This window comes from Equus quagga, chromosome 5 (assembly GCF_021613505.1).
Source record: "Equus quagga isolate Etosha38 chromosome 5, UCLA_HA_Equagga_1.0, whole genome shotgun sequence".
Taxonomy (NCBI): Eukaryota; Metazoa; Chordata; class Mammalia; order Perissodactyla; family Equidae; genus Equus; species Equus quagga.
In genome coordinates, this window is record NC_060271.1 from 18,607,121 (window position 1) to 18,621,140 (window position 14,020).

The 14,020-nt window shown below is 39.2% G+C and overlaps 1 protein-coding gene across 20 annotated transcripts in view; it reads right to left on the reverse strand.

Annotated features, from left to right (window-relative positions):
* MACF1 (microtubule actin crosslinking factor 1) overlaps positions 1-14,020 on the reverse strand; it is a 324,410-nt gene that overhangs the window by 81,928 nt on the left and 228,462 nt on the right. For 18 of the 20 annotated variants that reach the window (XM_046661293.1, XM_046661299.1, XM_046661298.1 and 15 more), the window contains 7 exons: positions 11,925-12,042; positions 8,689-8,751; positions 7,789-8,027; positions 6,831-6,960; positions 5,680-5,879; positions 2,515-3,010; positions 343-1,814 (listed from right to left, as the gene is read on the reverse strand). In XM_046661293.1, coding sequence (XP_046517249.1) covers positions 343-1,814; positions 2,515-3,010; positions 5,680-5,879; positions 6,831-6,960; positions 7,789-8,027; positions 8,689-8,751; positions 11,925-12,042 — 2,718 coding nt within the window. The remainder of the gene's footprint in view (positions 1-342; positions 1,815-2,514; positions 3,011-5,679; positions 5,880-6,830; positions 6,961-7,788; positions 8,028-8,688; positions 8,752-11,924; positions 12,043-14,020) is intronic. The other 2 variants (XM_046661294.1, XM_046661281.1) reach the window with 1 other exon arrangement.

Sequence of the window (14,020 nt, forward strand, 5' to 3'; positions counted from 1 at the left end):
GACCTGAAGAAACATTCACTGCTGTTACAAAAATCAGTTAATTTGAAACTCAAGAAATCACAAGAAGGGATTCTTAGAGTAAAAGATAAGGTTTGGACATTTCTTTCTATACCCTTAATTGGTTATAAACACTGAAATAAATTACAATAGCAAAATGTTCAAACCAGTTGCTCAGAAGTCCAAGAGACTGTTTAGTCTCCAGTGTGTTTTGATGGTGGTGGAAGTGAGACTAATGAAACCAGGGACAGAAGTTAAGATGCATACTCAATTGGTTTCCAAGTTACAAGAAAAGAAACATACACATTAGATGGAAAAAGATTTAAAAGCAAGGGCAAGACTTACTTTAAAGTCTGCTAATTGTTGGTTGATGATATCCACTTCAGTCCCCACTACCCACTGGAGGGCCTCTCCCTCCTCTGCTGCTGTGGTCATGTCATTGAGTACTTTCAATTTCCTATAGAAGTCCTCCACACGGTCCAGCGTCAGCTCTAGCTGTTCCTGACGAGCTTTACTCCTCTCTGTCAGTTTGCCACACTGTTTGTTCAGGGCTTCTAGCTCCCTCTTGAGACCTAACAAGTCCAGAGTCCCGTCTTCCTCCAGCATTTGTCGGCACTCTGCTTCAGAGGCCTCTATGTCTAACTTGAGGACTTGAATTTTGTTAAGGAACTGCCTTACATCCTCAATTTGGGACTGGAGACTGTCAGTGTCTCTGCCGATAGCACTCATGCCATCTAGCTCATCATCCAAGTCTGCCAATTGAGAAAACATTTCTCGGACTCGGCAGTGGAACTGGCCAATCCCCTCCAGCTTGTTTTCCATTGTCATGCAACTACTGTTCACTCTTTGCTTCACTTCTAGGAACTCTTGCTGGGTGACCTCAGCTTGATGTAGAAGCTGGGAAGCATCAGATCCATCTGGAGCATCTTCTACCAGGCCCCGAGTGAAGTTCCTCAAATAGTCTACCTGAGGCTCCAGGGTCTGCAGCACTTCCTGCTGAGCTCTTAGCTTCTCTAGGTTCTTGTTGCTACAGGCTTGAGAGCCTAGAGCATCAAAGATCTCAAGTTGGTGTTTGGCCCCTTCAACCTTCTTTTCAATATTCTTAAAGCTTTCCTGGAACTCCTTGAGCCTCTGGGTCATTTCTTCAAGTGACCCTGTTTTGGCCTGTAGCTCTTCTGTAATGGAATCCATGTTCTGGTTGATTCCAGCCTTCTCGTCCCGGATATCATCCTCATCCGTTTCTGAAGAATTGATCAGAATGTCAGCAGCACTGTTCAGTATTTCTAGCAGGGAGCGGCGCTTTTCTACCTCACTCAGCATAGCCTTTGATCTCAGGAGACTGGACTCTAGCTGCACTGGATCCAGAGTGACTCGCAAGTCAGACATCTTGGCCTTACAATCTTCTATCCATGGCATAAGGTCTTCCACATGCCACTGATATTTCTGAGCTTTCTGCATACAGTCCTTGAGCCTAGATTGTCTGTCTGCAGTTTTTTTACTAAGCTCTTCCCAATGGTTTTTGAGTTCAACCAACTGGTTTTGTAAAGTTTTTTTCTCTTCTCCAGGAGGTACAGAAAGAAGCAGAGACTCTCCTTCAGTCACAATCACTTCATAGGAACCACTGTGTTGGTTAAGGCTTTTCTGAAACTCTTCATTCTCCTGTAGCTGAGACTGTAGCCGCTCCAATTTTGCAGAAATTGGGCAGTTTTTTGCTTGCTGGCTTTGTTTGTCATCCAACCAGGTTCTCAGCTCATCAAACATTTGCTGAAACTGCTGGGTGCTGGCAAGAGCTGCCTGGAGTCTGTTCATGCGATCAGCTGAAATGAGAAAATCAGATTTAAATCAATCAAGTCTGAACATGGCACTTAAAATGTTTGCTGACGGTATATGTGCTAATCATAGGCAAAGGAAACTAACATTAATCGAGGGCCTACCATAAAAGAAGCACATAGCTAGGCTCCTTCATATACTATATGTTATTTAATACTCACGTCAACCTTGTAAGGTGATCTGAGTAACAAAAGTAAACTTTTACCTTTAAGTTGGTAAAAAGACATAGATATTTCTAGAAAAAGAGGAACGAATTAATAACAAAATTTTTCTCGTACAAGGCCATCATAAGAAGACCAGAACATGTTCTAATTTCGTATATATGGTATATGTGTGTGTGTATGCGCCTGGTATAAAGAAAATAAGTGAGTATCAGTGAAAGTATGTGTGTAACTCCACCTATATGTACATCTATGAGCATAAATTTCTACCTACTTGCCGACTTTATATTAGTACTCTTATCTCTAGGATTATGCTATGTAAAGAGTCACATATTGTTACTGCCCAATCAATGTGTAATAACCACAGCAGTTTTTACTGTAGCCTGGACAAAGGGATAGAGTAATAATATTCCGAGTCCCAAGATTACTTCAGAGTCACCCTAGATTCTTGGGACTACCACTAACCCACTTCTTTTTTTGGCTTGCCACTAATAATGGCAGCAGTGTGTTCCTCACCCCAACTCACCTGCAAGGTCTTCTAAACCTTGGAGAGGCAGGGCAACTGTCTCCAAACGCTTCTTCAGTTCATCCTTGAGGTACTGCTCACCAATGAGCACTGAAAGTTCATCGCAGAGTGTCTGCGCCTCGTTAATCTCGTGGTCCAATTGTTCCACATCAGATCGAATCTCACTGGTCTCCTCCAATTGCTGCTTCACAGCCTCAGGTTGGGTGCTGATGGCTGACTGGCCACTCAGTCGCTGTCCAACTGCCTTCACCTTCTCTGATAAGTCCTGGAGCAGTTCCTGGTACTGAGTGCTTTTGACAATAGCTTGGTCAATTTGGCTGGAACGGGAATTAAGTTTGTCAGTCAGCTCAATCCACTTCTGATTGATGCTCTGGAGTTCCTTCTGTACTTGGCTGGTGGATGGAGAGACATCTCCAGGGCCTGTTAAGATGCCCTGAGCTGCCTCTTTCAGCTGCTCATGCTGTTGCCTGCGTGCTTCAAATTCCTTCAGCATAAACTGTAATAGAAATGACAGCAAGATGTTTAAAGAGAAAAGACAGACCTAAAAACAGTGTCAAAACAAAAACCGATTTTGGGTTGTGCCAAGTAGTGCCAATTCCTTTTGAAACTAAATCAGAAAACTCCAAGAACCAGAGTACTAGGAAAACGTAGTATCACTTATAACAATTGCTTAACGAAAATTTGTTTTGCAAGAATCAATGATTGTGTCTACTTTCTTTCTTTTCTCCTTTGTCCTATACTGTTTCAACATTAGTTACTAAGGTTAGCCTTGGTTGGGAAAGCAAAGTTTGTTTTCTGGATTGGCACTTATCAGCTTTGCCAGGCAAAACCCAGGCCTCTGAATTGGGTGTCTGGGACCCTTGGTTCCAGAGCCAGCTATATTACCAGCTGGGCTTGTCATTTCAGCTCTCAATACCTCTGTTTTTTTTAGTTTCATTCTCAGAATTCCACCAGCACATACAATCTGTACATTACAATACAGTGCAATTAGATAATGAGCTTCTTTAAAGCAAGTACCATGACTTTTTACTCTTTTCTATCCACTGCTTCACTCAACAAAGAAGACTGCTTACAGGCTCTGGAGTCAGATTGTGTGGGTTAAAATGCTGACTCTATCACTCACTAGCTGTATAAACTTAGGCAAGTTTTTAAAAGTTATCCAAATCTCAGCTTCCTCATCTGTAAAATGACGATAGTAAAGGATTTATCTTGGCTGTTGTATGGATTAAATAAGAAAATTTATGGAAAGTACTCAGCACTTATGCTATACAAAAATAAATAAGACATGACCTCAAGGAAAAACAGATGTGTAAAAAATGAACAATAATAGAATGTAGCAAAAGTAAAAATGATAAAACATTGATGTGAACACGGAACTGTGAAAGCAAGGAGTGAAGATGATTAACTCTGCATGGGATGACAATAGAAGAGAGAAATCAGGAAAGGCTTCACAGAGGACACAATAAAAAATATGTAGGAGCTTTCCAAGTGAGCAGAGAGTACGCCTGGTTCAGGGTGAGGGCCTATGATTAGCAAAGGCACAGAGCTGTATGAGTGTGGGGTGTTTGGGAAAGAACACATTATCTGGTGTGGGTAGAAATCTGGATATATGGGGGAAGAGTTGGAAATGAGGCTGGTGAGACAAACTGGGACCAGATTGTGAAAAGCCTCATGCACCACACTGAGCAGGTATTTGGACTTTGTTCAACAGCCACCCAAGAACCACTGAAGCATTTTCATATATTCAGATATATGATTTAAGAAGATAATTTGATAATTGTGTGGAGGACAGAGATTTGATAATTGTGTGGAGGATAGACTAGACAAAGAAGTCCATTAGAAGGATGTTGCAACAGTGGTATAAGCCTGAGATCAAGTCCACCTAAGGCATTTAGAAAGAAGAGAAGAGAAGGATTAGAAAACTGGTTCTCAAATTATGGTCCAGGGGCCCCTGGGAATCCCTAGGTCCTTTCAGGGAGTCCATGAGGTCACAACTATTTTCATAATAATACTAAGATGTTATTGCCTTTTTAAATTCTTCTTCTCTCATGAATGTTCAATGGAGTTTTCCAGAGGCTACATGACATCTGATATAGCAACAGACTGAATGCAAAAGCTATATGAAAATCTATGAGAATATTCTATTAAGCCAGACATTAAAGAGATTTGCAAAGATATAAAACAATGCCACTTGTATTAATTTTTTTTTTGCTTTTTCTCCCCAAGTCCCCCTAGTACATAGTTGTATATTTTAGTTGTGGGTCCTTCTAGTTGTGGCACGTGGGATGCCACCTCAACATGGCCTGACAAGCGGTGCCATGTCTGCGCCCAGGATCTGAACCGGCAAAACTCTGGGACACTGAAGAAAATGTTATTTTTTCATAAAAATGTTACTTATGTTGATGTTATAGTTTTATCGTTATTATTTTAAAATTAGTTAATAAATACATATTATATATTTTTAAAATTCCTCAATGTTTTAATAGATATTAATAGATAAACACAAGCTCTTTGGGGTCCTCAATCATTTTTAAGAGTATAAAAGGGTTTGAGACCAAAATGTTTGAAAACCACTGGATTAGAAAAATATTTGTAAATAGACTAAACAGGACTTGATAATTAATTGGATGCAGGGGCTAAAAGAAAGGGTTCCTTCAAAAACTACTCTTTGGTTTTAACTTACAAGACTTGGTGGATGGTGAGAAGAAATGAAACAAGTTTGGGAGAAGATGTAGAACACGAAAAGGTTCTAGTAGGATTTCATTGGACGTGACAAAATTTCACCAATCTAAATTTCTATGATGCTAGGCATGTAAATCAATTTTTGGGGTGTTTGATCAGCAGAAGATCTTTAAGTAAAGCCAGCAGATATAAGATATTGCATTAAGTAGATCACTACAACTGGGGATTAAAAGTAAAATGTGATCCTACAATTTAGTCAGAAGTTCCCATTCTCACATCCACTCATCTTACTGCCTCTGTTAATGATATTAATAATACAGTTATTGGCCATTTACTATTTGACAGGAACTATGATAGAGACCTCATAAAACTGAGGAAACCAGACTCTGAGGGATTAAATGACTTGTCCAGGGTTGTATGAAATCTACTTGTTGAGAGCAGCGTTCAAATCCAGGCTTGTGAACATTCAGCTGTGCTGCTCACCTGGACCTGCTGTTTTTGTGCATTCAGCATGTTGGGGTCAATAGACAGGGGCCCCAGCACTCCCATCATCAGTTCCTTCTCCATCAGCCAGGGCCGGAGCTGCAATTCTGCAGCCTGGAAGCAGGCCAGATGACTTGCAGATTCCTCTAGCTGCCTTTGCCGAGCCATTGTCACCTCGGTGGCCCTTTCCCATCGGGAATCTGTAGAGAAGAAATGAGAAAAACGTATTCCTTTACTCTCATGAGCCACTGGCCTGGTCCCTAAATTATGTTCCTAATATGCTACAGGAGATGATCCCTGGAGCATTACTGAAATATTTTTTTAAGTTAAAAATAACCTTCATTTAATTTTAACTAAAGTAACACAAAGAGTTTTGTATCTTTTTTTTTTTGGAGGAAGATTAGCCCTGAGCTAACTACTGCCAATCCTCCTCTTTTTGCTGAGGAAGACTGGCCCTGAGCTAAGATCCATGCCCATCTTCCTCTACTTTACACGTGGGACGCCTACCACAGCATGGCTTTTGCCAAGCGGTGCCATGTCCGCACCCGGGATCCGAACCAGCGAACCTGGGCGGCCGAGAAGCAGAATGTGCACACTTAACCGCTGCACCACCAGGCCGGCCCACAGTTTTGTATCTTGATTGTGGTGGTGATTATATGAAACTATACATAGGATAAAATTGCACAGAACTACATACACACATACACAAGCGGACGTAAAATATCTTATACTATATATATTATTTTATAGCCTGTTTTTAAACTTACTATATTATGAATATCTTTCATGCCAATACATTTTTTATACCAATAAATATCCATCTATATTATTTATAGTTCAATATAATGAACACAGCATAATTTATCTAATCCTTTCATTGAATATTTAGACTATTTCACATTTTTCATTTTTATCAGCAATGCTCTCTTTAACAGATTGTCAGTTTAACTTCCTAAGAAAGCCAAACTGCTGACACTTTGAGTGGAAACTCTAAATTTTTTCCTAATCAGGTTTAATCTCTAACCTATCTGGCCTCTTGCTTATGAAAATTAACTGAAAATAATTTCAGCTTTATAGGATGTGCTGAAATTCTGTATTTGCTTTAAAGACAAGCACTTTAGTGAATTTGCAACAGCCCTGTGATAACTTACTGAGTTCCTCTTGCATTTTCTTCCAGTTTTCTGCTTCTTGTGAATTAGGATATGTTATCAGTAATCCAGCCAAGGCTTCTTTTACTTTTTGGATTTTTGGAGAATTCTGTTCCAATTCAGTGAGAAAGGCCTAGGACAAAGAAGATCATGTATGCCATGAAATTTCTGGACAGGAAATTAAGCTGTGAGTGTGGAGGAAATAAGCAGAAGACTGGGTAGCAGTTATAGGCTCTACTTCTGTTCTATCCATGACTTGTTTCACAATTTTAAGATACTAAAATTTTATGCTTCAATTTTTACTTTAAAATGTAACTCTAGATGGCAGGATCTGAATTTCTTTTATGTACAACACATTAGTAGAACCCAATAAGAAAAAACTATTAATTCCTATAAACTAAAAGTATCAAGATATGATGATGATGATGATGATGATGATGATGATGTTTATGTAGTTGGAAGAGATGACATACTACGGTCAATTGGAATATAAAAAACTTTGGTGAAAAGTTTTTATAGGATTTTCCACATGGTCTTATTTCTCCTGCAATTTTCCCTACTCCTACATGTCAATCTTAAGAATGAAATGTAATCACAGTTCTTTAGATCCCTCCCAGAGTTGGAGTGGTGCTTGATGAGAATGGTTTGCCTTGCAGTGTCATAGAGAAAACGAGATCCCATTCTCAATGAGCTGATGCTTCTGATGAGGGCTGTTCTCTTTCTGCAAACAGATCTGGCTTTGTTTCTGAATCTGATTTATAACAATTTCTAATTTCATAGGCAAGAAAATTCTCTAGGAGAGTTTAGGCATATTAGTCATGTGGAAGTCAAACACGCTGCTCATCACGGCCTGGGTGGTTGGCCACATCTCACTCTCAGGTCGGTGGGCTCAGGCAGGAAACTCTGGTACAACAGTCTCTTCTTCTTAGTGTTTGGGATGCAGGTAATATAAAAACAGTACCTTGTTAGATTCAGCTTGGGCTCTCACTGTTTCTGTCTTGGTTGGAGATGAAGCATCCATGGCTTTCAGGACTTCCTCTTTTGATTCCAGCCACTGCAACACTGAGCTTGCCTCCTTCTGAACTTCCTGCATTCTGCTGAGGACAGCCTGAAGGCTTTCATGGCGTTCCTGAAGTATTCCTCCAAGTTTCTCATATTTCAAGTTTACATCTGACATGTCACATTGGATCTCCGTCAGATCTAGTACCATAGAAACAGAAATCAGATTGGGAATAGTTCTCCAAGCATCCCAATTGGTTTCTCACTACTAAATTACTCATCAGGATTAAGTGTATCTCTTATTCCTTCTAGAGAACTAGAGATTATCTTCCTGCAAAATGACATCAAAGTTGCTGTTTACACACACAAAGCAAAACAGCTCTCATTAATCTGATTTCTGATTTTGGTATTAAATACTCAGATGTATAAATAAAATGCTAAATAAACAAGGGAACAACAGAAGTGAAGGGAGTGAAGGATTTGGGGCATTCTTCAGCTTCCTCTACTCCAAACTACAGACAAGTCACCCAGCTGTGAGGTTGAGGGCTGGACTAGACTACCTCTAGTATAGCTTCTTTATAATTCAAAGATTCATATATACTTTCTTCAAGGTCTTTCCTTATTGGTCTTATCTAGTGGTCCAGTGTATTTCCTTGTACCTTTCTTTATTTCACTGGCTACCAACCTATTTAGCCTATAGCTACCAAACAAAGAGGCATCACAGTTTCTTCTCCCCAGATTTTTACCCTCATGCCCATCCTGGCAGCAGTTCTTCCACACATATAGAAACATACACAGATGCAAACATGAACGCTGTCCTAACACACCCAACAAAGAGGCACTATTGAAATGGCATTCTCACCTTTGCAGGTGTGGTATCCGTTTACACTGCCTACAGAGCTTCCTACAGAGGGCAGTATGGAACCTGAGCAAAGGACAGAGAGACAAACAGGGCAAGACAAACGTGTTAGGAATACATACAGGCACTGAATTTGTTCTCTGGTACTTGCTTTAAGCTCAGGTTTCAGGAAGTTAACACAGCACAAGACAACATACTCATGGAAAGAGACAAATCATTTTAGCTGCCAGGCAACAAAGCGTCACTCAAGGTGTTTCAGCTCCTTACCAGTAACGATTCCTAATGCTTTCTAGAGAAAATTCAAATTCCCTTTTTAAATCTCCAACTTGAATTCTTTGGACCCTGCCCTAATTTTGTGAAGCAAGTATTGGTAAAATGAAGAAGTCTTTAGAATGATATTTGACACACTTTGGAATGAGAATTTATAACAGAGCCAAAAGGTTCAACTTTAACATCAATGTTCTTCCACATAATAAAAATGAACAATAAGTACAATTAAGGACATAAAAAGCAGCATTCTTTTAATAAAGACATTAAAATGAGCCCTTCTTATATTGTTCCAAAGGGAAGATTCTTTGTCTTTTCTTTTACGACTTTCTGCTCCTCTTCCTCAAACAGAAGACAAAAATTCTAAATGCTAATAAATCTGGCTCATAAACATGCCCATAAATTCTGCTTTGAGACTTTGGTTCTGTTTCTAGTTACCACACTTTCACCTATCTTCTCCCCGACATTGATTCCTTGTATTTCAGAGGATGTCCCAAGTTAAAGTACAAGATCACGTAATTATAAAGGTTACACAGAAATCTGAAGAATATTGATGATATAACGTTACACCAAAAGGACAGGATAAAACTCTCATGTGCAAGATCGTATTAAAAACTAGTGATTATCCTGATATTACTTCAACAAAAAAAAAGAGTGGTTATAAAACTTTTAAATGTTAGCGTTATTGTATTTTCAATTAAAAAATGGATCAAACAGAAAGATCATATCCCATTGCAGTGTGGTGATAGCCAAAAGGAAACTGGACTAGCAACTAGAAGGAGGAGGTCCTAGCCAAGATTGTCACTAACTCCGCATGTGAGCCTTAATCTATGGACAGACCTCAATGTCTTCTCTAGGATATGAAGATAATACTACCTATCCTGTCGACTCTCATGGGGTTATTGAGAGGCAATGAGGTAATGTATGCGAAAGCACTTCATGAGACAAAGAGAGGTACACGAATCCAAGGAACTGGGATATTCATGGTTTTTCAGAGTTGTAAGAGAACTTAGAGAACACTCAGGCTAGTGATTTTCAAAGCACCTAAGGAGGTGCTTTAGGGACTCTGTAAATGTTTGGTTTAAATAATAATACTCAGGATATATTTCTAACTACTTAAAAACGGCTAGAAAACATGCATGTTCAATTATATTGGACACTACATCTTAACCCACTAGATATAACCAATTTACCCTGATTTTTGGGGGGAGAATAAAGCAGCTCCTGTACTTCTGTGCAAACGTTTAAACTTCTTTTTGAGTGACACTGAAAGAGCTGTAGCTCTTCACTAGCACTTTACAATATTCAAACCTACACATGTCCATTCATGTACAAAAAACTCTTCTCTAGCACGTGTGTCCTACAGTAAATAAAATGACAAAAAAGGCCGAGGGACATCTTCTCAGAGCAGGCTCTCACCAGGGTAGAACTGTGTCATAATAGAATTCTTAACACTTCAGACCATGATGATATCAGGTTACAGACAGTTTTTGTCTTCAATGCCAGTATTAGGTGTTTTCTATGTTTAAGAAAAGAATGTGAGCCCTCCTTGAATATTCTTGGTGATTTAACTTTGAAACAAGAATTACACCACTTCCAAGCTTCTAGTTCAGTTTAATCAAACAGTATTCTGAGATTGTAAAGTGAACTTTTAAAAACATTTGTCATCATTTGCAGCTACTTATCTGTGTGAACCATATTTGCTGGATACAATGCAACCAAACAAAATTGAGAAGTCAGTCATGTGACAAAGCTGTCATCCAAAAATCCTTGTTACAAATTTTTATATTCACTAAGATACTCTCACTATTCTTACTGCTGGATTTCATAAAAGACAAATGCTATAAATTCACTTATAAGAGAAATTTATGCCAACAAAATATCATTTTTATTTGTTTTATATAGTAGAGTTTTATATGAGATTTATTTTTAAAAAAGATCCTACTGCTTCAAAAAGTTTGAAAAACCACTGATCTAGTCCAGGAGTCAGAAAACTATAGTCACCAGCCAAATCCGCCCCTCTGCCTGTTTCTGTACGTAAAGTTTCACTGGAACACAGCCACACGCATTCATTTATGTATTGTCTGTGATTGCTTTTGTGCTACAACAGCAGAGATGTGTAGTTTGACAGAGACCATATGGCTCACAAACCTAAAATATTTACTAAATATCCCTTTACAGAAAAAGTTTGCCAACTCCTGATGTAGTCATACATTAATAAGTCAGTGAGCTTAGAGGTTTGTGTTGAAATATAAGGATCATCAATTCCCTGAAATGTCAGTTTTGGGTAGTTCCAAGAGATCTTTAAACTTTAGGATACAAAAAAAAACCCACTGCCATTCTCAGGAGAAAAAAAGAAAGTAAACTTTTCCCTTACTATTTAAGTGACTACGAGTGTACTAACATAGTCGTGATAAAACCTATGAGGTCCCAGTGAACAACGAGCAAGTGACTGTGAACTCAGAATGGATTCTGTTTGAAAGACTTGATTTGCAGCCAGAGATTCTCCATAAATCTGACACAGTCTTTGTATCCACTTCCAAGAAGTATGCCAGTCCTTGGTGCACCAGTGCTGACTCCTAAATATCTAGCCTTTGCCAAGATAGCATGCTTATGTCCTCCAGGGCTGACCCTAATCTAAAGATGATGCATAGCCATCCCATTCATATGTTTAAAAGAGAGAAACTCCTTAAGGTGGAAATCCTATTTTAATCCTTCTATGTTCATTTGACAGTTCTAAGTGGGCCAACTAGTCCCTTTACTTTTGCCCATCATAGGAAGGAATTTCACAAAATGAAACATTATATACCAAATGGGAAAACAGATCAGGTTGAGGGGGAAGACTGCTTTATGGACCCTGCTTTGTTCCCATGTCCAACCTCGATTCTGACTTTTATTAAACAAGGGGTCATCACCAAAGCCAAAGCAAACAATGATGTTTATTCACTATATTTTTAAGAACCTGCACTCACCTGTCTTGGCTTGTGAATCAGGTGCTGTGATCTCCATGATGAGATTTTCTAAAGAAGTGCCTTTGCAATTGATTTCTTCTACCAAAGTTCCCTTACTTGCCCAGTCATCTAGGAGACCCTGTTCAAAAAACAAAATAGAAAAAAAAAAAAAAACAATAGCTAAATGTAACATCTGAGGGCTTTCTCCTCATAAGTAGGGACATCTGTTCGTCTATATATACTCCCTAAAGTTTTGATAAGCACTAAGTGACCATCCGCATATATTCAGCCATTTCAAGATCTTGGTTTAGCCAGCCAAGGTGTGGGAGAAGCATATCCTGGAATATTCAGGATCTTCTCATTCATTCATTCATCAAATATTTACTGAGAATTTACTATAGACCAGGCATCATGCCAAACACTGGGGATACAAAATAGGAGTATGATACAGTTCTTAAAACCAAGAGCTCAAATTATCAATTGCATTATAATGCAATAAATGCTATTATAGAAATATGGACAGTCAGTAAACTGAGAGCACAAGAGGAGACACATCTAACTCTGCTCAGAGGGAAGAAAGCTTTGAGTTAAGACAAGAGTTTACCAGGTGGACAAAGGGAACAGCATGTGTATAAAGAATATAAAGGAAATGATAATCAGAGAGTAAAATGAGGGGCTAGATATTGAGATGTTGAGAAATACATAGAATCAGAGGCTATACTTTGCATTCTCAAGGGAACTTTATATTGAGTTTGAAGTCAGAGCTCTACCTACCACAGAAAGCCATTAGGAAACAATGGCTTCTGCTCTAAGACAAAAGTACCAGGTCATGTTGTCTCTAAGATGTGGATTGCCTGCCACAGCAGGAGGATTTTACTCCTTTCAAAACAGGGACACTATCCTAGCCTGCAATCCCTTCCTCCACACTGAATTTCCCTGAGAATCTACTTAGTTTGCTCTCGACTTTAAGTTGCAGAGTAGCAGCAGAGAAAGATACAAAGCCATTAACATCTAGCAAGCTCATGCTGCCTAACTTCAAACAGGACCTTGTTGATTCACAGCTTGTCAATTTTTTTATTAATCACTTTGATTCCAAAGAGACATAGTCTCCAAAATATGTATGCATTGACTCATAGGATATTTTAAATTTTTGAGGGAAATACAGTGACATCTGTTGGACACCAGGTGAACAACTACTGTTAAGTTGTTTGGACCTGACTACTTAGCAAGTGAGGTGTTTTTTGTACTTTGGTTTTTTTGGCCTTGAGGTGCCATGAAAAATTTCCTAAAACGCTAAGGGTGCTGTGAAGCAAGAAACTGGGGAACCTCTGCCCTAGGGAATTCCCCACAGCAAATGCTCCTGGCACTCTCTCTGTGAAAGCAATCAATCTCTTTCATCTGTTCAAGATAAATTCTGTTTTATGAATAAAATAAGGACAAATGCATAAGAGTTAGTTGAAGGCAGATTTAGCTGATTTCAACAACAAAAAAGAACTGTTAGAGGTGCAAGCAGAGGCTGAATGAATATGAATCCAAGATGGGACAGAAGGCACTCTGCAGGGGATGGGGGAAAGGTTGGTCCTACCCTTGAAGTACCTTTCACCCATCTGATTCTATTTTTTCCTTTATTAGCTGTAGCACTCGTTCTTCTCTCTTCCATTTCCTCATTGTATATCTGTCCCTTGCTTACCTATACAGTCACGTGTCACTTAATGACAGGGATACATTCTGAGAAATGCGTCATTAGGTGATTTCATCACTGTGCAAACATCATAGAGTGCACTTACACAAAGCTAGATGGTATAGCCTACTGCACACCTAGGCTGTATGGTACTAATCTTACAGGACCACTGTTGTACACGCGGCGCGTCAATGACTGAAACGTCGTTATGAGGCGTATCTCAAACATACAATGAGGTGTAAGCTTCTCAAGGACTGGCCATTGACAACTGTCAGATGACCCACCATAGCATGAGAGGTATCCAAGAAACAGCTGAAACTTTGTAGATATTAGCCCCAGATTTTTTTGGTTTTGGTTTTTAAATATGAGACACATTTTGGTGCCCAGTGCTTGGGTAAGGGTAGGTGGGAATCACATGAAGAGAATGGAGGAATTT